The following is a 25,853-nucleotide window of genomic DNA, read 5'->3' as shown; positions in this document are numbered from 1 at the left end:
TCACATAAACGGGATCATACACTATGTGGCCTTTTGTATCTAGCTAGCGCCAGTATTCCCTCATTTATGTAAACACTGTCTCCAAAACTGTATCATCATAAGTTTCTACAAGACAGAGATATCTCATACATATCGTGTGTCTTCAAGAGTGCCAAAAAAAGGATTCAGAATGAGTGTGCAAGTAACATTTGCTAACTAGACTATGTTCTCTGATATATCATTTGTAAAATCTCCCCCAGGGAAGACTGTAAGGACCCTTTAAGAAACAAATTCCCCTATCACATGCTAAATGCAGAAATAAAATATATAAATGTTTACCTACCATATTTATTATTATGGTAGTTCATATTTATTACATGAAATCATCAAAAGTTTGCTGTGTGCCTTTTTTCCTAGTAGGCATATAACAGACACACACTATGGATGACAAAATTTGAACATGCTTTAACTTAGCCTTTAAGATAAAAGAATACCCAAAGCATGAGATTTTAGAGGTGGAAGTGACTTTTCAGGTCATCTGAAAGCTTTAAAACTTTTTTTTTAAAAAAGCACCAAAGCCCCTTTGCCAAACTAAATCTCATGCTGAAGTCCAACAATAATGGAGGTAATAATAATAGCTGATATTTACTGAGTACTATGTGGTAGGTGCTGTTCAAAGCACATTGCAGTATTAAGTCACTTAATCCTCACAATAATAGTAGGTACTATCATTATCCTAATTTTTGGATGAATAAACTGAGGAAAACAGATTAAATAAGTGGCCTAAAATCAAACGTCTAGGAAACAGTGAGCCAGAATTTGAACCCAGACAGTTTGACTCCAAAGATTTCCCTCATAACTTCTACACATCATTAAATAGTATAAAGTACTGAATGGGTCAAAAAGTCTGTTTAATATTTCCATAAAATAAAAGATACATTTTTCATTTTCACCAATAACTTTACGGATTTGGATATTTTGAGGATGTCGGCTATCTCCCATGTGTTATAACGTTGACTGTTCTCAATTAATGTCTCAGTTTGATTCCTATCAACTTCACCTGGTCTACCTAACCATGGAGCGTCATCCAGTAAGAAATCTCTAGCATGAAACTTTGCAAACCACATCTGACACGTTCAATCAGTCACAGCACCTTCTCCATATACTGCACAAATCTTTTTTTTTTTTTTTGCGTCTTGGTTGTTTTTACCTTTCTTGAAATAATAAAGCAGGGTATGCCAAAAATACTGTGTATTTTCTTCCATTTTCAATATTAAAATGGCTACACAAAAAATTACCGATTCTGGTAAGTTTTTTTTAATGCATGCTGATATGAAAGCTGTCACCATACAATCTAACAAAATTGTTTTGAATGAAGTTAAAGACAACTAAGTGTCACTAGAGTCATCTTACGGAAAAAAACAAATGAACCTTTTGGCCAACCCAAAAAAACCTGTTCTGATTAAAACAGGGGCTGGTGCCTTGGCTGGTGTGGCTCAGTCGACTTGAGCACCGGCCTGCGAACCAAAAGGCTGGCAGTTCAATTCCCAGTCAGCGCACATGCCTGGGTTGCATACCAGAGGCAACTGACTGATGTTTCTCTCCCTCCCCCTCTCCCTAAAAACAAACAAACAAAAAACAGGGGATGGAGGCGCAAGCAAATCACCTGCTTAGATTTCTACTTCGTTCCTTTCTGGCACCTCTATGGACTGAATCCTGAAGTTCAAGGAAAGAAGGTGTGAAAAAACTGAATTCTGGTCCAACCCCTTCAGTTTACAGTTGAGGAAAACTGTAAACTTAAAAACCAAGCTTAAGTGACTTTCTAAGGTCACAAAGCTATTCAACTTCAGAACCAGGACTAGAACTCAAATTTTGCTATAGTTAGTGCTTTTTCTACATGAAACGTTCTGCATAAAAATTCTATTAACTGCTTTTCCTCGGGAAAAATAAAATACCTGGGACTTTCTAAAGTCTAAGTAACTCATATTGAGCATTTTTACCTAATACTTACTTTTCAGTTACAGACTCTGAGGAAGGCCCAGCAGCATTCTGACCATTAGTGCTAACTTTCCCCACTTTCTTCACAGTCTCCAGAGCTCTTAATGCACTGTCAGCATTACGTGGGATTAGCTGGGCAACACTGTTTTCTGCATTGGAAATTCCATTTGTACTTGGAACAATTTTCCCCGTTGTTTCAGTACTTCCTATGACAGAAATGACATTTCCGGCTGTGGTTGTGACAGTGTTGTTTACACCAACTTTATTTAGAAGAGGAAATGTTCTTACAGTTGCATTGATCTTTTTGTTCCTTAGTCGATACCTGTTTTAAAAACAATCAAATACACTGGTGAATATTTCATGGAATCTTACCTGGAAAAAAAAAAAACGCTATGGGAAAATATTTAAAAAGGAGGAAACAGCTTTGATAAAGTTTCTTCTGCTAAATATCATACACAGTCTACATCACACTTATGCTGTAAAACATGAAAATACATATATCATTCACTTATGTGTGCACACGCACATATATGTAGGCACATACTTAATATAGCAAGCAAAGTATAGATGTATTCAAAGAAGCTTTCTGAAGGGTTGGGAAGAGATCCTTTTGAAAATTTTGTCTAACTGGAATATGAAGTACACTCTGTAAAAATGAAAGAAACCATACAAAATTTAGTTGGAAATTTACCATGAAGAGAAAGGTATGCAAGAGTTGAAAAAATTCTCCGTTGTTACCAAATTGTTCAAGTATTATATAATTTTAAAGGAAAAAAAACAAAATGAAAACTATGCCCTGGCTAGTGTGGCTCAGTGGATTGAGCACTGGCCTATGAACCAAAGGGTCACCAGTCTGATTCCCAGTCAGGGCACAGGCCTGGGTTGCAGGCCAGGTCCCTTGTAGGGGGCGTGTGAGAGGCAACCACACATTGATGTTTCTCTCCATCTCTTTCTCCTTCCTTTCCCCTCTCTCGAAAAATAAAAAATAAAATAAAAACTAAAATTCATTTCTACATAAATAGATTAGTTTATGAGATGGTATCAGAAAGGTGGGTACAGACTAGAGATGTAGGGTCTTAAGGCCACAATCTAGATTTTATATCTTTATCCACAGGGTAATAACAAAACATCTAAGCTTTTCATTATCTAACAGCCTCACAGCAAAGTTTTCCCTATTTTGTGGGAAATAATGGGGCTGGGAGTGGACAACAGCAGCTTTAAGAAAACTAGCTGGGCAGCAACTATGGATGAAGAACAGAGGATGACAGCTTGGACTATAGGAATGGAAAGATGAAGGAAGAGTTGAGTAATATATAGGAAACTGAATTGATAGAACTTAGTAACTAAGACAAGCAGGTGAAAGAAAGCTGTCAAAGTTAATTCCTATAACATAACATATATTAACTGGCTGGACCATATGCCTCCAAGGCATACTGGGGAGAGCTGGTAGAAGAGGAGGATGTATAAGAGTACAAAATGAGCTCAAATTGCATTTAAAGTGTCTAAAAACAAAAGAGAGAGGTCCACTGAGAGCTGATACACAGACCACTTGTTCAGTAAAAAGGTTGGCATCAATTCTTTAGTGAAATCTCAGTGATGAGTGTTTCGGTTAAAAAACAAAACAACAAAAACTTAGACAATACATAATAAAGCTTATATCCAATTTACTTTTATGTTTGGGATAAACAGACATAGAAAAAGGAACTGCTAGTAGGGGAAGAGAAAAAGAAAAGGAGATATATAAAAAAGAATATTAGAAAGACCAAAAGTCAGCCCTTGTTGGTATGGCTCAGTTGGTTGGAGAGTCAACCCGTAAACTGAAAGGTTTAAACACAGGTTAGATTCCCAGTCAGGGCATATGCCTGGCCTGAAGGTTCAGTCCCAGTGGGTGCGTGGTCGTGAGAGGCAACCAACAGATATTTCCCTTTCCCTCCCATCCCCTGTCTCTAAAATCAATAAGCAATGTCTTCTGGGGAGGATTAAAAAAGACAATGTTGAAATATCTATAATTCCCCTTACACACTGTTTAAAAAAACTTCTTTTAAAGACTAAAAGTCATAAAAATAAAATGTAATTGCTTTACCATTTTACCTGGGCCTTTGTTGTCAATCCTCAACCGAACCTGAGCAAATAAGATTGCACGTAGGGGTATTTTCATTCTACAAAGGTGCTTAGCAGAAACATGTATTTCAGCTGTATAATGATCTAAAATATTAACCCTGAATAAAATAAGCCATTTATCATGTTAATCTTGTTCCCGGAAGCAACAAGTTACTTAACTGCACCTTGGAAATTCATCACAAACTTTAAGATTGTATCTAATTTTCATAATGACCAAAAATTAAACCAGTATCAAAGAGTCATAACTTACTTTTCAAGCTCTTCCTGAGAATGGGCAAAAGTACAATTTGTTCCTCGTGGACACCCTCCTTGCTGTCTTAGATCTCGGCACATGCTAGTTTTATATTTGCTGTTTGGCTGGGGCTACAAAAAGAAAATCAGTGTGTGGCAAGTGAAGATTTCAGGTGTTACTAACTCTTGGGACTTCAAAATTTCATGACTACACCTTCAATTTGTTTTCACACTAGATAAGTAATTCTTGTGTTAAAACAATGACTTATTCCATCATTTCCTGTTAAGAGTTATGTGGCACAACACTGAGTCGGCATTTTAGGCATTCTTCTGAGGCTTTTCTGAAACTGGTTCAAATGCTGTATCTATTTATTTGTCAGGCAACATAATATACATGAAAATAAAATATTTTCTCATCAACTCATTGCTGTGTTAAAATCATGATACTAAAATCAAACCAACAATTTAAAAAAACCAATCAAGGTCATTAGTTTCTTCACTTAAGCTTTTCCCAGGATATGTAAATATGATTTCCCCTGAAAGTGAAAAATTAAGAAATATGTATTTGTCAACTTGAGGGTACAACTCTCTTTTAGGCTTGGACTTAAGTTCACGCAAACAATGAGGCAAAATACAAAAACCTCATCATACCTCTATGATTTCCAACAAAATCTAAAATGTCATTGTTATTTTTGTGACCTGAAGATGAAAAGTTTATCTTTAATATTTGAATATCATAACGTCTTCTAGTAACATAAGAACAGAAGACTGGAAAGATCACTTTGAAGTAGATTTGATCCCTACTCTGTCACTTACAGCCACCATGACTTTAGATATGTCATTTAATCTCTTTAAACTTCAGCTTGGGACTAGGAATTACCTTGCAGGTGACTGCAAGAATCAGAAATAATATATGTAAAATATTGAATATAAAGAACTTAGAAAATAGACATTATCATTAGAATAAATGATTTACACCTTAAATAACTCCTTCTAAAGTACACTGAAAATACTTAAAAATTCAAATTCCACACACGTACAAACAGAAAATCATTGTGTGATGGCAATGAAGAAAATAGTGACAATTTCTCCACATTAGAAAATAATTAGGCAAAATGTTTGGAAGGAATCAGCAATCTATACTTGGTCAAAGACATCTGCAATGAACTTATATTCAAGATACTCTCAAAACTCTTTTTGTGCTATGAATTATTTATCACGTACACTAAACTTGAGTTTCTCCTAAAAGAACAGACAATGAAAACTTATGAGACAGTAGAGTCACAGAGTCCATTAGCCAAACAGCTTAAGTGTTAAGGATGAACTTTTGTTACAGATAACAGCACAAGTACAATAAAGGTGCTTACCTGAGGGGTCTCATGGCCTTTTCTACTATAATTCTGTATGAAGTCCACAAGGCCATGAACCACTGTTTTAACAGCTACCATTGCATTTTCTAGCTGCTCCCAAGTTGGTGAAACAGCATCTAAAACAAGGCAGCAAGGAGAAGGGAAGGAGTGATTTGTTAGCAAAAACTCTCTTTTGTTGTTATGAAAGTATTAAGCAAGCAACTGAGTATTTTCCCACATACCTGGATTGGGGTCTATGTTTGCAAGAAGCTCTAAATGAGGCCTCAGTCTATTTAAGTTAGCTGGGTCACCTGTTCGTTGCAAAACAATGGTCAATTCCTGGACACTCTTTGCAAATGATTCTGGAGACTGCAGCTAACAAACAGAAGACAAAATGGATTTTACTCTGGTTCTTATATGACACAGCTATATTCAAATGCTTTCATTTAATCAACATACTGAATAGGTTTTTCAAGTGTCTTCAGATTCCATAGTATGAGTATCAACGGTGAATCAGATTTTCACCTCAGAATCTGCCCTATGAAATTCATCATTAGACACTCGGAAAAATTATTTGTAAGATGTATTAACTCTCTGGAGTCACAAGAGAGGTAAATGACCGACTTTGTAAGCCTGGCTGCTTTTATGTTAATATCCTGTAGTTGCTTCTCTTAGTTCATTTTGAAAATTAAAAAAAGAATCTATAGGATTCTGATATTTAAAAACACAGGAAATCACCAACTGTTTGTCTCTTTAGTCCCTTCAGAAGATTCCAGTACTCTCCAAAGTAACAATATAAATCAGCATCTCTGAATTCACACACCTTATCAATAATAGATTGCATGTGGGATTTATGCGCCAAGTCACCATATAGAAGTGAGGACCACTGCTCAGGTGAAATACGGAGTCCTGCTTCCATAGCAATATGAACAATTTGGGCATCATGCTCTCTGCGTAATGCCTCATAACTCCGAAATTCCTCCTTTAGCTGCATCAGAGAAGAGTCTTCATCCCTTTTGGTAACCTAAACAATATAAAGGAGAGGAAAAAAAACACCACAACCCATCAGATCTGTTTTCCTCCTCCCCCGCAACTAAATCCTTTTTTGGGGGGTGCAGAGTTGGGGGAACCTACTGCATATCAGATACTACGCAAAGACAATACAAAGAAGAAAATGTCTTTACCACAAATTCTTTTTGGAACAAAGCAGAACACGTAACTTAATACATAGTCATACCTCCTTCCAATGAGCTCAACAGCTGGTAGGGAAGAGATATAAAATTATAGTATAGGTGCTATTATAAGGCTCTGCAGCAGTTTTTCAACCAGCATGCTGCAGTTTTTAAACATGCAATACCTGACTGTTTAGTCAGGGGCACTGATCTTTTTCCTGTAGATTGTTAAATTAAAAAATGACAACAGCCAACACAACGCTAGCCATCCAGTGTAAATGAATCAGAATTATATCTATTTTTTTGGTCATATCGGCAAAAAATATATTTTTTGGTGTGCTGCAGAATTTTAGTAATTATGTGTGCCATGAGATGAAAAAGATTGAAAATCACTGTTTTATGGCAATATAAAGGAAAGGAAATTAAATCTGATTGGTGAGAGAGAGAACGAGTATCAGGAGAAGGCTTTCCCCAGCTGAAACCTACATAAACTGAGTCTCAAAAAATTGAATAGGAGTTCCACAGGCAAAAAAGGGTAAGAAGCAGAATTCTAGAAAGAGTAGCAAGTGGTAAAACAGAAACATGAAAGAGCTGAGCACATAGAATTAAAGCCTAACATGGAGGAGGCTGGAAAAAAAAATCAAAGAGAGCCTTGTATACTATAGTTAGAAATTTGGATATTATTGTGAGGAAAATGGGAAGCCACTGAGGACATTTAAGCAAAGGAACATCATGATCATCCTAGCCAATTTGCACCGCCACATGATGATTAAGAAATTTCCTGCCACCACAAAAATGACCATTAGGATATTTAGACAACATTAATCTATACTTCACTTAAGTGCTAAAATAAATTCAAAAGTTACAGAGTTTCACATGTCCTAGTGAAACTGTTATTATCCAATCAGGTGGGTACATGGCCAAATAATTTCCACAAGAGATGATGCACACTTATTCCTGAATCACTAAAACCTGCTAATGGCCACAGTAAAATTTGAAACTTATGATTCAGAATACCCAGGACTGCTAGTTCAGGGTCTGGAACTTAGACTGGACAAATCATTTATACTTAAAACAATGATATTCTCTTCAGTACAATGGAAATATCCTAGACCACTTCACTGGTTATTTCTATTGCTGTTGTGGCACATGAGACAACAGTAATATGCCCCCCAAAACATGAAAATGGGGCCATCAAGCTATCATCTGGGAGTTAATAGCATTGGTTCACAATTCTTTTTGGGAATATGTAACTATTGTACAGTATAGAAAGTGTGGGGCACTCAGAGTTCTAATCGACATGATCTTAGGAATAATTTAAGAAAGTGCAGAGTATAACTGAGAAGTCACAAAAATCCATACTATTCCATAACCTACTTAAAGAAACACTGAGGAAATAAAAGGAGGAATTATCATTCTGAAAAGTATAAGAAAAGAAACCCAAAGAACCAGAGAATGTTAGCATTCTTCTAACCACCCTGTAAGCACAGTACAGGGTGCCTTCTGGGCAGCTTAAGCATCTGTCTACCTGAATAGTAAATATAAACACAGGTGTCTAAGAGAAACTGGTCTTATTAAAGTTCTATTAAGATGCACCAAAATCAGCCATGGAGTTTTGAAAACTGTAATTTCAGGTCTATTGAATCAGAACCCTTGGCCTGAAGACCACATTAATTTAAAATATATATGAATGCTCAAGTCCTACATGAGAGAAAACAAATCAGAATATCTGGGGATGGGACCCAGGAATGCATACTTTTAATTAAATCTCCATTGGTGGTTCTCATGTGTTTTTTCAGTTGAGAACTAATACATTAAACAGAATCATTAATTCCCCTTATCCTGATTTCATGCTAAAAGCAAGCAAAGGGTTGAGACTCTTTTACAGAAAAATATCTACAACATGAGAATTCAATTAAGAGTTGCACTTCTCAAAAAAAATAAACAAAACAACAACAACAATGAAAAAAGAGTTGTACTTCTCATTACAAATAAGGAAACTGACAATAGATATGTGACCTTAGTTAGGGTGATACTGTTCCTGAGGGAAAAAAATCCACTGTACGCACCAACAAAATTTAGGTCTCTAAGCCTAGAAAGTCAGGAAAAAGACCTTTGATAACAGTGAGTTTACTGGAATAAACGCCACCTGACAGAGAAGACTTCTGGCAATTCAGTCAGTATGATATCCTTGTATCCATCTAAATACTGCTTTAACATTTTAAACCACAGGGCCACAAGAATAAAATGAGAACATAAAATTGAAATAAACTTCTAAACTAATGTTATCCAAATGTCACATATCATTAGCAGCTATAGATGTGTATGCACAACCAAAACCACAAATCAGTATAATACCTATGGGTGAAAACTCCCATTAAATCACTAATACATAATGTGAGAACCTAGTCAGTCACTTCAGGGTGACAAATGATCTCTGTAATTTGGCTGCTTAGCTAAAAACATAATGTTTGAGGAACCACAGATTCATTTCAATGTTGTCCTAAGGACACAAAATCAAGCATTACAATAGCAGGCAGATAGTAGCCAAGCCTCATTAGTGGAGATAAGGGAACTTACTTGAACATATTTCCATAATCAATTAATTATTATCTCAAACTAAATACTCTGCCAAAAACAAAACAAAACTTTTTCTGTCTGTACTGTTTTATTCTTGGGGCTATAAAACCAGCAAAAATAACCTAAGTAAGTGTTGGTTTCAAATTTAGATGTTTCAGTTTCATAGAAGTCAAAGGATCTTTCTACTTCCAAGTCCTTCAGCCTTTCTCAAAATTCAGCCAGCAACCTTTATACTCCTGTAGCAGGCAGAAACTTCAAGGATTAAGCCTAGATTCCACTTCTCTCACTACTTGTCACCCACCACAGCCCCATTTTAGGTGATGAAACTGTGTCTAAGTTATCTTGGCATTCTTCCCTGCCCTCTCCACCAAAAAAACAAAACAAAACACCACCTAAATGCAGAGCGGGGAAATGGGGAAATCGCCTCAACATTTTACTCTCTAGTTGTCCCTAAAACAGCATATAGGCCATCTTCAGATTAAAAGCTTTAATCTCATCACACAGAGACTAAGATAAAAATAGTAACGGGGAAGTTAAAACATTTACTTACTCTTATGAAGTTTTCAGTGTATAGTTCCTTACTCCCTTTTAAGATAGTAAATACAAATGAATTGGGCTTTTTTACTCCACTTTCACTATCTCAAGAGTCATTTCCTATGTTGCATTGTGTTGCTGACAACTTCACATTTGTTCTCATTTCCAACAGGTAGTATCACAGATGCAATCAATGCAGAAGGAAAAGTTTCCCTTCAACTCCTGTAAACAGTCTCCGTTTGTGGGGGCCTCTAAACAGGTTAACAACCATTCCAGGAAGTCTCTGTCTCACATACAGGCATGTAATATTTAGAAGGTTGCATACTACCTACCTTAAAACAAGAAGCTCGATACAGTAATTGCACAACATGACCAATACTTGTTTTGGATGCCTGAGGAAATCTTGGTTCTAGTCTTTGCACAACAAAAAGTACCAGAACTTTTCTTGAGAGAGCAGAACCATCTTCTAAAGCCAGCAACACCAGTTTCAAGGCCTCTTCTTGCATAGCTGGAAGAAACATGAGTTAATGATAAATGAGAAACCCTGCAGATCCTATCTGTCACAGATTTTCTTGGTATTAGTTTACAGTGGTTCATTTTCCACAGTCTGCATTTAATTAGCACAAAAAAAAGACATCGCTACACAGTTTACCTAAAAAATACGTAGTCCCTCCTTACCTGCAGGAGATACATTCTAAGACCCTCAGGTAGATGCCTGAAACCATGGATAGTACTGAATCTTATGTAGAGGGTTGAGCAAAAGTAGGTTTACAGTTGTGAATACACAAAACACAGGTTATCCTTGTATTATTATTTATTATTGTATTATTATATAATACAACTGTATTTTGTTTTTCCTACACAATAAGCCCTCACTTAACACCATCAATAGGTTTTGAAACGTTAAGCAAAACCTAGGATGAAACCAGTTTTACCATAGGCTAACTGATACAAACAAGAGCTACGTTCCTCCTACATCTCATCACTATAATGAAACAATGTTCAACGAAATGTTATTCAAGAACCTGCTGTACATACATACATATCTATGATAAAGTTTAATTTATAAACTAGGTACAGTAACAGATTAACAAAAATAAACAAAAATGTAATATAACAATTAAATCAATATACTGTAATAAAAGTTTTGTGAACATGGTCTCTTTTTCAAAATATCTTATTGTACTATACTCATCCTTCCTGTGAAGATATGAGATGATACAATGCCTACATGATGAGATGAAGTGAGATGGAATGACACAGGCATTATGACAATGTCAGTCTACTCTAAGGATTAACTGAACGCAAGCAGTGAAGACACCTCAATAGTCTAATAACCAAGGCAGTTAATAAGTGACTAATAGACACTTAGAGTATGCAGTGTGGATGTGCTGGACAATGATGAAGGGGAAAAAAAAAGGCCTCATTTATAAAACACACAGAGATACTCTGACAATTAAATAACATGTTAAAGACACACAGTATCTTATAAATGGTAATTTTTTTTAAGGCATGAGACTGTTACTTTGCCTGTCAGAACTATTTTGTATATAATTTTAAAGTGATATTAGCCTCTGGATGCCTTATCTAAAAGTATTAATTTATGTTGCTTTCCAGCCAGGGAAACATTTAGAAAATAAATGGATGAAAATAAATGCCATGAAAGACACCCTTGGGATAACTGGAATATAAACTATAGATTGTAATATTGTATCAATGTTAAATTTCCTGAAATTGATGAATGCACTGTTGTTATATAAAACAGTATCTTTGTTTCTAGGAAATACACTTAAGGATGAATGGGTAAAGGGGCATGAAATATGCAACCTACTTTTGAATGGTTCAAAAAAGAGAAAAGAATGAATATAACAAATACAGCAAATTAAAACTAGTGAATGTGGATTATAAAGTACACAGGAATTCTCTGTATTATCTTTTTTTTAATTATTGATTTTAGAGAGGGGGAAGGAGGTGGCAGGGATCGAGAGAAAGAAAAACATCTATTTGTTGTTCTACCTACTTATGCATTCATGCTTTGACCAGGGATTGAACCTGCAACCCTAGTATACTGGGACACACTCTAACCAACTGAGCTATCCAGCCAGGGCTTCTGCATTATTCTTACAATTCTGGTAAATATGAAATTATTTCAAAATTGGAAGTTAAAAATACATTGGTTCTCTATTACAAGAATGGAACTTTAGAGCTGAGAGATCATCTAGAATCCAGATTAAAACTCAACACCCTTTTTTTCCAAATGAGGAATTGAAGTCCAGAGAAGTTAAGGGACTAGGCCAAGGTTAAAAACTAGGTAGCGGCAAAACTGTAATGAGAACCAAGGACTTTTTAAAAAATATTTTATTTATTCATTTTTAGACAGGGGAAAAGGAGGGAGAAAGAAAGGGAGAGAAATGTTGATTGGTTGCCTCTCGCCCTGACTGGGGACCAAACCTGCAAGGTGAAATTCCTGTAACATAGAGGAAATCATTTTAAATCACAACTTACCATATTGCACAACCATCAACTAATTCTATCTAGTGCTCAGACATTTTCATCACCTCAAAGGAATACCATAGCCATTAAGTCATCACTCCCCATACTCTCTGCCTTCAGCCTCTGGCAACCCGGTAGCCTGATGTGTGGGATGTGTGATTCCTACTGAATTTACTTTTGTGGATGTTTTACATGAATAGAATCATAGAGTATGTAATCTTTTTTTCTGGCTTCTCTCACTTAACATAATATTTTTGATGTTCATCTACACTGTAGCAAGTACCAGTTTTCATTCCTTTCTATGGCTGAATAATATCCTACTTATGGACCTACCATTTTTGTTTATCTGGATTGTTTCCACCTTTGATTATTGTGAATAATGCTGCTATAAACATTTGTGTACAAGTATTAGTTTAAAATGCCTGTTCTCAAATCTTCTGGGTATGCAACTAAAAATGGAGCTGCTGGGTCATATGGTAGGTAATTCTGTGTTTTAACTTTTGGAGGAACTGCCAAATTATTTTCCACAGAGGCTGCACCATTTTACATTCCCAAGTTCCCCACACCCTCATCAACACTTTAATTTTCCATTTTAAAAATTACGGAGAACTGTCCTGGCTGGTGTAGCTCAATGGATGAGTGCCAGCCTGCGAACCAAAGGGTCACCAGTTCGATTCCCAGTCAGGGCACATGCCTGGGTTGTAGACCAGGCCCCCAGTAGGGAGAGCATGAGAGGCAATCACACATTGATGTTCCTCTCCCTCTTTCTCCCTCCCTTCCCCCTCTCTAAAAATAAATAAAAATAAATTTTAAAAAAATAAATAAAATTATGGAGAATCTACTGAGTGTGAAGTGGCATCTCACTGTGATTTCGACTTGCATTTCCTTAACAACTAATGACATTGAGCATCTTTTCATTTGTTTTTGGGCCAACTGTGTATCTTCTTAAGGAAAATGTCTATTCAAGCCCTTGGCCCATTTTTTAATTAGGTTGTTTGTCTTTCTATTGTTGAGTTGTAGAACAAAGGATATTTGATACCTAGTCTAGAGCTTATTAGCTAAGTAATAAACATGAGGAGATATCTGAAGGTAGCATTCTTAAATTATATTTAAATGTGGATTTTAAAAATCATTTTTCAGCCCTTGCTGGGGTGGCTCAGTGGAATGAGCTCCAGCCTACGAATCAAAGGGTCACCAGGGTAGGGTACGTGCCTGGGTTGCGGGTCAGGTCCCCAGCACGGGGTGCGTGAGATGCAACCACACATTTATGTTTCTCTCCCACTCTTTCTCTCTCCTTTCCCCTCTCTAAAAATAAATAAATAGAATCTTTTTTAGAAAATCATTTTCCAACTTAACTTTGTATTATGGAAAATTTTAAACATACACAAAAGTAGAGCTAACACGCACCCATAACATAGTTATTACCAGTAAGGTTTCATGTAACTCCTTACCCATTTTTCTAGTTTGTTTTGGGCTGAAGTGTTCTTAAAGTAAATCCCAGATGACATAGCATTTCATCCTTAAATAATTAAGTATGTATTTCTGACACATGAGGATTTTTTTCAAATTTCATATAACACCATTACCACATCTAAAAAAAAAGTACTGTATTTCCTTAATATCATCTAATATCCAGTCCATGTTGAATTTCCCCCTGTTGTCTCAAAAATTTCTTATAGTTTCTTTAAATATCCAAGTAAGTCCATATGCCTCAAGCTTAAAAAAATAACTTAAAAAGAAGATCTATATCAATTCTTCCCCACACTCCACCCTTCTATTTAAAGGAAAATCCAGTTTATTTGTTGAAAAAATGATCACTTTTCTCAATAAATTCCTACATTCTTGATTTGGCTTATAGTATTTTAATACTTATAGTATTATAGTATTTTAAGGCTTAAAATACTATAAGGCTTATAGTATTTTAAAATGTCCTTTATCTGTTTCATGTAAACTAAAGGCTTGAGTAGGTACAGAATGTGGTTGTTTTTTCAAACATATTTCTTATTCCATGCATCACATCACAAAATACATAAAGCCAGGTTGTCTCTCTTTTAATAATAAGATTGATCAGCAGATTCAGGGCTTATCCATCTATTATACATTTTCCCAGCAACCTTTCATCTCATGGTTTTGACAAGCACTAATAATTCTTACCTACACCCATTAACTCGCTTTGGTGTTGCAAATTGGCGATTTTTCTAATTTTAACAATTTCTTTTTTTTTTTTTAAGATTTTATTTATTTTTAGAGAGGGGGAGGGAGAGAGAAACAGAGGGAGAGAAACACCAATATGTGGTTGCCTCTCATGTGCTCCCCGCTGGAGACCTGGCCCGCAACGCAGGCACACTGGGAATTGAACCAGTGACCCTTTGGTTCACAGGCTGGCACTCAATCCACTGAGCCACACCAGCTACAACTAATTTTAACAATTTCTAAACGTATTAGCTAAAAGAGGAACCTACCCTTCACATCCTGAGAAAATGTCCTTGAAAACAGTTTGCAAAGGAAGAAAAAATGCTTAATATTTTTCCAGGCTTTTTCAAATTTTTAGACTACTGTGTTTGGACCCAGGCAACTGCCAAAGATAACCAATTAGTTTTTTCTGCATTATCATTACAAAATCAAGGATTTTTATATGGGGGGGAAGACCTCCCAAAACCTGGAATTTATTTATAAAAATTTGTGTGTATTTATTCTTACATGTTTAAACTTCATTCACCTTCGACGTACTCTCTATTTGATGCAACTCCCACCTATTTAGACAATTTTTCAACTGCTCAAAAGTTCTCAAACTCATCAATTTTGATGCCTTTTAGTGCTTCTGCCCTTTTTTGTTTCATCTCTTCCACACTGGCCAAACATTCCCTTTGAGGACTTTTTTCAACCAGGGAAACAAACAAAAATCACTCCGGGCAACATTAGTTAAACAGGGAGGGTGGGGCACAGGGGTGATGCCGTTTTAGGTCAAAAACTGCTGAACACTCACCACAGTGTGCACTTGTAAATCACCCATCACGAAATGGGTGAATGCATTGAAAGAGTATTCAAAAAAATTCACCAAGGCCAAACAGCCTCCCCCAAGGCCAGCTGGTACACTGATACAGATGGGTTCCTACGACACTCACCTAGTGGGAGAAGTCTGTACTAGGGGCCTACCATTCAGAAAATAATTCCGGTTTTTTTTTTAGTCCTCCTCATATTTTATGTTTCAAACCTTTTAGTCATTATTCATTCTGATATTCAAATTATCCTGTTTGTCCAGTGGGAGCCCCTTCAAAATAATTTCTATGTCCTTTTGACAAGATTCCACTGGTTTTTTGATAGCTGTTTTGCTTTCCAGCACAAGACTTCCCTGGCTCTTGTTTTTTTCTACCATATCCAAAGAGCCCTGCTTCTTTTTAGTGGTAAATGGTATTTATTAAAGGCCGCAATCTGAGTGGCCTTTTACCCAGTGAATAGCAATGTGGCTATTCATTGCTTCTAAGTCTTTTCAGTGGACAGACTTAGGGAATAGGTTCTTTTTAGAAAAAGAAAAATGAATGAGTCTGTACTTACACTGCCAATTCAAATGTAAAGACTACAGAATTTTTACATAAATTCTTATATTTCATACCTGTACCTTTTTAAAAATACTGAAAATCTTGCTTCCTGATGGCATTAACAAAGTATCAATAGAATTATCAATAGTATGATGAGTGAATACAATTTAGGATTACATATACCACTAGGGATATAAAAATCAAAATGATGTACTCTAAAGTCACCTGAAAGAATTCCTTCCTGGTGAATGTGCTACCAACTAGATGTTTATCTTTTTAATTTTTTTAGGTATTGATTTTACTCATTTTATTTAAATTTTTAAAATGTACTTTTACTAATAGCTAAAATTTGTTTTATAGTTACATAAAACATTTATATGGGTCCAAAGTACAAAACAAGTTACATTCAGTGAGGTCTAGCTTCCATCCCTGTCTACTTTCTCCTGGTTTTTTCCTCCTCTATGTGAGTTTATTATTTTTAATTTTTTCTACCATTGTTTCTTTGGAAAATATAAACAAATAATAATTGTATCTCTCTCACTTTCTTAGGTAAAAGGTACCAAAATAAGCACACTATTTGCACCTTGTTTTTATTTTTTAACTTAATGGATCCAGAGATCACACCCTAGTAGAACATATACGCCTTCTTCATTCCTTACAACAGTGGCACAGAATTCCATTAGAAAGATATACCAGACTATTAAACCAGTCTCCTATTCATAGAAATTCAGGTGGCTTCAGGTGTTTGCTGTTATAAATAGACGCATCCTGTATTTTTTGCTGTATCTTTGGGATAGATTCCTAGAAGTGGGACTGTTGAGGCCAAAAGGTAAATGCATAAGTGATACTGCCAGATATTGCCAAAGTTCTCTAAAGTTTGTACCACTTTGCATTCCCACCACTACTGGATGAAAGCACCCGTTTTTTCACAGCTCTGACAAGAGAGATCTGTCTGGAGAAAGTCCAGCCATCGTTAATATAACAAGAATGGTTTGCATGACATCGATATAATCTGGCAGCCAAGGAGGGTGGACTGGAATGCACACGCATGACCAATGACGACTTCATTGCACTAGTCAGTGGGGGTGGTACAAACCACTGAGTGAGAATGTGTACTGTGTGGCTGTAGCATTCAAAATGACTGAGTATAGCAATGAATCTGCATCAAATTTTGTGTTAGGCTTAAACACTCCTCTGTGGACACTATCTGGATGATTCAGAAGCTATGGCTATGAGCATAGCAGCTAACTGGAGATCGGGAGCTTCATCATGACAAAGCGCCCTATGCATCATATCTTATGGAGTTTTTTGGCAAAACATCAAATCACCCAAGTAATTCAGCCCCACCTACAGCCCAGATTTGGTGCCCTGTGACTTCAGCCTTTTCCCACAACCAAAATCACCTTTGGAAGAGAAGAGATTTCAGACTGTTGATGAAATTCAAGAAAATATGACGGGGCAGCTGATGGAGACTGGGAGAACTGTGTGAGGTCCCAAGGTGCCTAATTTTGAAGGGGATTGAAGCGTCACTGTCCTACATACAATATTTTTTGTATCTTCTTCAAGAAATATCTCTATTTTTCACATTACATGGCTGGATACCTTCTGGACAGACCTTGTATATTGTCAAACTCTTGAATTCTGCCAATCTGAGAGGTGAGAGATAGTATTTCAGTATAATATTATGTATATTTCTCTTAACATGAAACTCAGTATCTTTTTATATGTGTGAGGGCCACTTACATTACTTTTTTCCTATGAATTTGCTATATATATATCTTTTGTCAATTTTTCAGTTGGGTGGTTGGTATTTTCGAGTTTTTACAAGTACCTTCTATATTAGTTTTATCAGTGTTTTTTACATGTGAATAATACAAATATTTTTCCAAGTCTGTCATTTTTAAAATTTTACTTATGATTTCTTTTATGATGTAAGTTTTAAAAAAATTATATATTCAAATATCAATCTTCTCCCCTGTTGCTTCTGGATTTGGAGTCAATAAGTGTTTATTACTCCTAGGTTATAAAGGAATTCACTCTTGTGTTTGTTTTATTTCTTGTATACTTTAATCGTAAGTACTTCTGACCTATTTGGAACTTATGGACCGATGGAGAGTATAAGGAATTCATCCAATTTTATCTTTTCCACATGTTTATTCATTAGTCCAAATGCCACTTATTAAAAAGTTTTCCTTTAAAAAAATAAAGCTTCCCTAAGATAGCACAGGAAAGTACATCATAACCTTGGTATAGGTAAAGATTTTTTAAACAAAATGTAAATGGTAGTAACCATAAAGAAATCATCCTTGATGCTCCTTTAAAAAAAAAATTTTCTATGTTTCCCAATTTTTAAAAACAAGAATTTTTTGTTGGGTTTTTTTTTTTCCATTTAAAAAAGTTTACTTCTCCTTTACTTACCACCTGTGTTATCTTAGGTCTCTCTCTAACTCTGCTTTCTATTTGTAAAGTTGGATCTGTGGCACCTCTTCTTATGGACACCAAGGATTCAATGAGAAATTTATGCTAGAACACTATAGCACTGTCTATCATATAGAGTACATCAACAAAAACTGGCTTGTTTATCTTTGATTATGTCAAGCTTTGTATGTATAAATAAAGATAGGTTGAGTCTGGGGACTCTCACCTACCTCTAGAAATTGGCATCCTCTAGCCTTGATAACCAATAAGAAAGGCAAGATCGTGATCTATCTTACCTGGCCCTAGAAACTGGCATCCTCGAGCCCTGACAGCAGCCCATAAGTTGGCAGACAATTGCTGAGGGTTCTGGTGCTGTAATATTAGTTCCGTTACAGTTCTTTCTCCAAGTGAACGGGCTGCTCGCATGGCTCTTACACGACCTTCTTCCTCTACCAGTTGACAATTTACAAGTGTCACCAGTTTCCTCTGCATTGGACGGCTCAGTGCACTCTGGTTCAAACTAGCTACACCTTTAGAGAAAAAAGGAAACAAAGAAAACTAAAGTTTTTTCAATTAAAAAAGACAAGCCAATTTTTATTATTTGTATTTAACTATTAAGCCACAATACTTAATGAGTCCCCTGTAAGGTAACTTCCTTGCTTTAAAAAAAAAAAAAAAAAATCAATCTGTGTCTGTTTATTACTATTCTGTGGTAATAGGAGCCTAATTCTTAGTCACTTCAAATTGTATTTAGGTATTCTGTTCTCTGAGTTATATGTATCCCTCAAAAGAGAGTACCGTTGGTTTATTTAGTCTGTTTATTTAGTGTCTACTAAAACTACTGAAGGCAAATATAAAGTAGAATGAATGAAAAATTTAATCTGAAAGCAATGATTATTAACAACTCTTTTTATTTTATATACAAGACATTAAGAACACTGCTTAATGGCAAGATCTTAGGTCCTAATACCTTTTCCTGACCCAAGGATACCACTCCAGCAATTCTTGTCTCTCTCCCATATCAATTTTTCCCTTCCCACTTGATCATTTCCATCAGCATTAATAAGAACAAGCAAGCTTTATTTCTTTCATCTTAAAGACAAATCTTTATTTATCCCTCTTCTACCAGCTCTGCCCCATTTCCTTCCTCCTTTTTATATAAAGTCCTCTAAATCATCTATATTCACTATCTCCAATTCCTTTCTCCACAATCTTTAAAACCTATTCCAATTAAGTGTTTGCAATTATCCCTTGACCAAAACTACTTGTCATGACAATTTCTTCTACTTTGCTAAATCAATGGCCAATTCTCAATCCTTATCTTACTTGCAAGGGCACTCAACACAAATATCATTCTTGACTTCTTTGAACACTTTGCTTTGCGTGGCTTTCTAGACACCACATTTTCTTTGTGTTTTTTTCTTTTTCTTTTTCCAGTCTTACTTTCTGATTTTGTGTTTTTTTTCCTGCCTTTTTTTTTTTAAATTCCTCACTGAGGACTTTATTGATTTTGGAGGCAGGGTGAGGGGGAGAGAGAGAGAGACATGGGTTGGTTGCCTCTCGCACGTTCCCCAACTGGGGATTGAACCTGCAACCTAAGTATGTGCCCTGACCAAGAATCAAACTTGCAACCTTTTGGTGTACAGGACAACACAGCACTCCAACCAAGTCACCTGGCCAGGGCGACTTCTTTTCTTCTGAATGTTAAAGGGCCTCAGGGCCCAGTTTTCATTTTCTCCTCTATACTCACTACTTAGGTGATCTCATTTAGTCTTACTGCATTAAATACCATCCATATGTCAATGACTCCCAAAGTTATAGCTCCTATACCTCATTCTTTAATATATACCAACCAGTTACTCAATAGCACTCAAGTGAAGATCTAACACCTCAAACTTAACATGGCCAAAATTAACCCCCAAATCTTCCTATCTAAACCTGATCTCCCTATGGTATCCCTTATCTAAATTGATCACAACCTTTCTTTTCTTGAGCTCAGTCCTCAAACCCAACAGTCATACTTGACTCTACTCTTTCTCTCATGCCCTATATCCAATAATTTAGGAAAGCCTCTTAGCCCTACCTTCAAAATATATCCAGACTATCAAGTCTCACCACCTTCACTGAGTATTAACTCATAACCTTGACTTTTATACTGAATTCTCAACAGAGCAGCTAGAATGATCCTTTTAACATTAGTCAGATTGTGTCACTCCTCTGCTCAAAACTCTGGTGTGACTTGCCAGTTTCACTCAGAGTAAAAGCTCTAGTCTTTAAAATGGCCTGTAAGTCTAAGCATCTGGCCTCACTGTTTCTTTCTTCTATCTCACTGTTCTCTCCCTCACTTTTCTGTTTTGTTCTTTGAAGATACTATGCATGCCCTGGGGACTCTGCTATTCCCTCTGCCTGAAACAGTCTTTTCACAGGAACCTGCATTAGCTAACTACCTCACCCCTTTCATCTCAGGTTCAAAAGCGTTCTTACTGAGGTCTATACTAATTATCTTTTTTCAAATTGCAATCTGTCCTTCTCCCCTCACCCTGACATTTCTGATCCCTCTAAATGTATTATTTTCTTTCCATAGCAATTATAGCAATTATCATTTATAACATACTACATAATTTGTTTTTTTAAACTTTACTTATGGTTTATTATATGTTCTCCCTGTTCTGAACATAACTGCTACGAGGATATGCATATTTAATCATGTATCTCAAGTACCAAAATCGTGCCTGGTACTTACTACATGCTCTTTAGTTATCTGTTCAATGAATGAATGAGACGGACAGGGTAAGTCTCTCAAAAAAATCCCTATGTACAAAATACCAAACAATGCAAAGCATAGAAGAGGTACAAAATAAATGATTGATTGATTTTTTCATTCAACACTTTATTACATCTGTGAATTGCTAACCACTGGGTAAGCAGTCCTATACAAACAGAATTTCACCTCTGCCACAGAACTTAACATAATTTACTGAATTTACACGCCTATCTCCCCCAATAGACTGCAGGCTCTGTGAAGACAGGGACGGTAACCACTGAAGTGCTCAATAAAATTTGATAAATGATTGAATTAATATAAGAAAAATAAAACTATCTTAATAGGGCTTATCAAAATTAATATTCTGCTATAGCACTATTAATTTAATCAATAAATACAAATATTACATAAAACTCAGTATGTTATGTGTCTAATTCTTAAATGAATAACAATATTGCTTATTTTCAGAAAATAATATAATAAATGTTTACAATCAAAATGTTTTCCAAGATCTCTCCAAGCAAACTCATTTTCCAAAACTCAAAATGGTTATCAAGGTATCAGCATCATATCTGTCAAAGCAAACTATTTGTTACCAAGTTCTCTCACCAGTAAAAACACTTTTTAGGAACTTACCTTTACCTCCACTTAGTGGTTTTAAGTAGAGTGCCAAGTCTTCAACACATTTCTTTGCAACTTCATAGTGTTTGTTCTCACCTAGATTACTTAACTTGATTGACTGATGGTCTGGTACCTAAAAAGAAACAAAATAATTGAAGAAATACATTTATCCATTTATGTAAGTATATAAATACAGATATATGTATTTATATATTTGATAATAATCTTGGTGAGGATAAAATTATAGCACAGAGACATACATCAAAGTAGTTTAAATAAAATTAAAGCCAAACACCTAGTCAATCTGCTTTCCAAGAATCAAAAATACCATACTTAATAGCAGGAGCTAGGTGAATTAATGAATGAAAAAAAGAAGCAGGCAGTTAATAGTATTGTATCAATGTTAATTTCTTGGGGTTGATAACTATACCATAATTTTGAGAGATGTTAATATTAGGGAAAGCTCCAGAAAGTTATACAGGTTCTCCACATATTTTTTGCAACTTTTTCTAAAAGTATTTCAAAACGATAAGTAGAAAATAAGGACAAGGATTTTTTCCCCCTTAGCACTTAGTTCCTTATCATGTACTTAATATATTTACTGTCCCCCCTTGCTAGAATATAAGCACCACAAGACACAGTATTCTCAATGAAAGGCCAAAGCTGCAGTTCTGCCACTAATACAAGTCATCCTCAGTAAATTATTTAACTGCTCTAAGTCATGTTTTCCCTATCTACAAAGATAAAAATCCCTATTTTATTGTACCATTATAAAAATTCAATTTAACTCAACAAATATTTATATTTATGGAGTGCCTACCATATGCCAAGCACAGTTTTAGGCAGTAGGTACCTATCAGTGAGCTAAATGGAAAAAATTTCGTACCTTTTTGGAGCTTACATTCTAGCGAATAAGAGAGAAAGCAGCCAGTATATAAAAAATATGTATGATGGAAGGTAATCAGTAAAAATTATAGAACAAGAATAAGGGGAATTGGGAGTGCGAGAGAGAGGCTGCAATTTTAAGGGGATGGTCAGGATAGGCCTTCCTTGGAAATCAGTACATTTGAAGAAAGACTTAAAAGAGGAGAAGGAATGAGCATTCTATGCAAAGATTAACTGTCACTACAAAAGCACTCAGGTGGGAATACTTATGGGCATACTTAACAACTGACTAGGAGGCCAGTGTGGCTTAAGCAGAAAGACTGAGAACAGTAGCAGTAGATGAGCCTGAAGAGATAAATCACACTGTATAACCTACAGCCTATTTTTAGGACCAACCCAGATAACATTTATTTAAAAGACAAAACCCAATACCTGACCTATAGCAAATGCTAAATAAATGGTAGCTGGTATTATTACAAAAAGTCTACGGTATTTTTGGATCTAAGATGCCACTGTTTGCAAAAGGCATCATTAGGAAAAAAATGTTGCCAATTAAATTATGACACACTACTGATTATAGATGCATTTGGATTTCAGAATTTCTAACTGGATTATGAACATTGAGAAGAAAGGCCGTGCTTTAAAAGGAAAACTTCAAATTCAAACATACTATACAATGGGGTATTTTAATTCACTGAATTTTCTAAGACATGATCAATTAGAAAAATCTTTACTTTCTCGCTTTAATATGTAGTGCATGACATACAGAATCTTCTTCCTCACCTGTAAAAATGGGGATAATAACTACCTGAAAAGCCACAGCAAAAATTAATAATAATAGATGTTGAATGCTTATCATTATACCTACACAAAGCAGGCCCACATTAAATGAAAATTACAATAATACTGTAGACTTGTTCTGATTTGATAAAATAATTATAAATAAGGAATAGTAATTTTATAGCACCTGAGCATAAGAAACTGCAGAATTTGACACTGCCGGTCTGGAAAATGGTTTTCAATACATACATCCCTAAGGAGAACTTATTTTCTCACCTATAATACTATCCTAAAGGTCAAGTGAAATTAAAAAGAAAACAAAAAAACCTCCATTTGAGGATTCTATTTGGTTGCTTTCTGGCTAAAACTTTGATTACGTTTCTTCTTATATCACCATCCCTAGTGAATAAATATTTAGGTATGCTTATATAAAAATCTTATCAAACAAACTTACTTATAAGCATAAATTTTGACCACAGCATTGAACACAAAGAAATACATAACCATAATAAAATTAAGTAATGTCATAAATCCTTATGCAAAATCATAAAGAAAATCTTTTGCAGAATACAATCATGAAAATCAGGTACACTGAATATTTTTTATGTCTCAAACATAGTATCATAAAACATACTTTGTCCACCTTAATGAACAAGTTCTATAATTATTACATATACCAAATTAGTACAATCTTGAAAGCTCACCTGGGCTCCAACTAACTGGAGAAGTGCGAAGTTGACAGGAAGCACATCAATGTCTGTGTTGATGGCAGTCTGGTCAAAAGGACAAGCTTTTCGGTGAAGTTTATTCAAGCAAGTCTTGCAAACAGTGTGTGAGCAACCTAAACTGATGGGTTTGTGCACATTCTCATCGAATTCATTATAGCAGATTGGACAGGACAGAAATTCTGTCCACTGAGCTGCCTGCACAGGCATTGTGGAAGCTGGATGCTCGGGTTAGCAGTCTAGCAGATCATTATTTTGCTGTGTAGTGTTTTGTAAGCTGCAAATGGACAAAAGTAAGAATTAATCACATATTACTCATTAACCTTTCAAGAGCTAACTGTAAAGTCAACCATCACAGCCTCAAAACCTAAAACACTTGTGAATAAATTTAAATGTTTTGGGTGTCTTTCTCTTTAAGTCTATTTGCTGAATTAATTTCTGAAATTTTGTCCAGAAACAATATTGTACTAGTGTTCCTTTCAACTAAACATATTTATATTGGTTGCTAAAATAAGTCATCAGAGCTTTCATGTATTTTTAATGACTACATCAAATAAGCAGATTAATGTTCCACATCTCATTTTTAGGAACACAAATTAATGTGCATTGCTGGTTTTTAAAAAAGTGTTTCCCTTGGGTATCTACTACCCCAAAATATATTAAGGTAAGGCCTGAGAGTTAGTGAACTTTGCAAACTATTGATCCAAATAATATCATAGTGAACCAAGTGTGAAGAAACAGCTTTGCCACCTGAATGACCATGTCAGTCAACGATGTACGTTCAACTTGGCAACTTCACCAAAGAGGAAATCTCTGGTTAGGACTTGATTAGGAAGCTGATGGACTGAAAATAAAAGTGTAAAAGAACATCATGATGACAGAGTTGTTTATCCAGAAATTAAAGAAAGATGCTGACCTCTAAATACATTGCCAAAGTAAGAAAAAGAAAATACTGCCTTACAAATGTTGAGTGTGGTTCCCTACAATACTTTTAACAAAAATGTATCATTTAGTGATTAATAAATATATATTACCCAAAACTGTCAGGTCCAATGAGGGAGGTATAGAAAAATAAAACAATAATAGCATCTAATAATTCTAAATTGAAAAATGAAAAATACAAATTTATATTTTTGCTATGATTACAGTGTGAGAAAAATTATACTTGCATATGACTAAAAGGCACGTAGAAAAAAAAAGCCATGAGTTTTATTCTTATTTCCTAAGATCAAATTGTCTGTTCTATAATTTTTAATAAAATACAATACTTAGTATCAAAACTATACTGTCCTCTAATTAAAACTTTTAAATACCTAACTTGAACATTTTACATTTCACAAATTTTCTGTATCTTCCAATACTAAACTTATATAAGTCTGACAAAGACACTCTGATGAACAAGGAATCTAGGTATTTAGGGCAATTAAACAGCCAATGGTTTATTTCATAAGAATGTTTACTAACCCAAATATATTAGTTCCCCAGAAATCACATGTTTAAAAATGAAGTCAGATTCAAGACAGAAAGGTACATAACTGATCCTTCACTATCTCTACATCAAAATGAAGACATTTTATTAGCCTTTATTGTGCTTTTATGTTCACAAAAACTAAGGTTTTTAAAGTACCTTGTTAAAATTAATTATAGGGATTGCTGTGTATAAA

At 35.3% G+C, this 25,853-nt stretch overlaps 1 protein-coding gene and 1 non-coding gene across 4 annotated transcripts in view; both read right to left on the bottom strand.

The window, feature by feature from the left end:
* The window catches only part of RC3H2 (ring finger and CCCH-type domains 2), a 47,260-nt gene that overhangs the window by 16,376 nt on the left and 5,031 nt on the right, over positions 1-25,853 (bottom strand). For all 3 annotated transcript variants that reach the window (XM_054584418.1, XM_054584419.1, XM_054584420.1), the window contains 9 exons: positions 24,169-24,466; positions 21,815-21,932; positions 18,711-18,944; positions 10,297-10,472; positions 6,502-6,702; positions 5,921-6,053; positions 5,697-5,815; positions 4,349-4,461; positions 1,991-2,299 (listed from right to left, as the gene is read on the bottom strand). In XM_054584418.1, coding sequence (XP_054440393.1) covers positions 1,991-2,299; positions 4,349-4,461; positions 5,697-5,815; positions 5,921-6,053; positions 6,502-6,702; positions 10,297-10,472; positions 18,711-18,944; positions 21,815-21,932; positions 24,169-24,399 — 1,634 coding nt within the window. In that variant the 5' untranslated portion in view covers positions 24,400-24,466. The remainder of the gene's footprint in view (positions 1-1,990; positions 2,300-4,348; positions 4,462-5,696; positions 5,816-5,920; positions 6,054-6,501; positions 6,703-10,296; positions 10,473-18,710; positions 18,945-21,814; positions 21,933-24,168; positions 24,467-25,853) is intronic.
* Positions 6,144-6,254, bottom strand: LOC129079737 (small nucleolar RNA SNORD90). The gene has a single exon (XR_008530098.1). It is a non-coding gene; the product is annotated as a small nucleolar RNA SNORD90 (small nucleolar RNA).

The sequence above is a fragment of the Pteronotus mesoamericanus genome, unplaced genomic scaffold, assembly GCF_021234165.1.
Source record: "Pteronotus mesoamericanus isolate MK-2021 breed Mesoamerican mustached bat unplaced genomic scaffold, CSHL_Meso_final contig_78, whole genome shotgun sequence".
NCBI classification, from domain to species: domain Eukaryota; kingdom Metazoa; phylum Chordata; class Mammalia; order Chiroptera; family Mormoopidae; genus Pteronotus; species Pteronotus mesoamericanus.
This window is presented reverse-complemented; position numbering and strand designations above follow the sequence as displayed.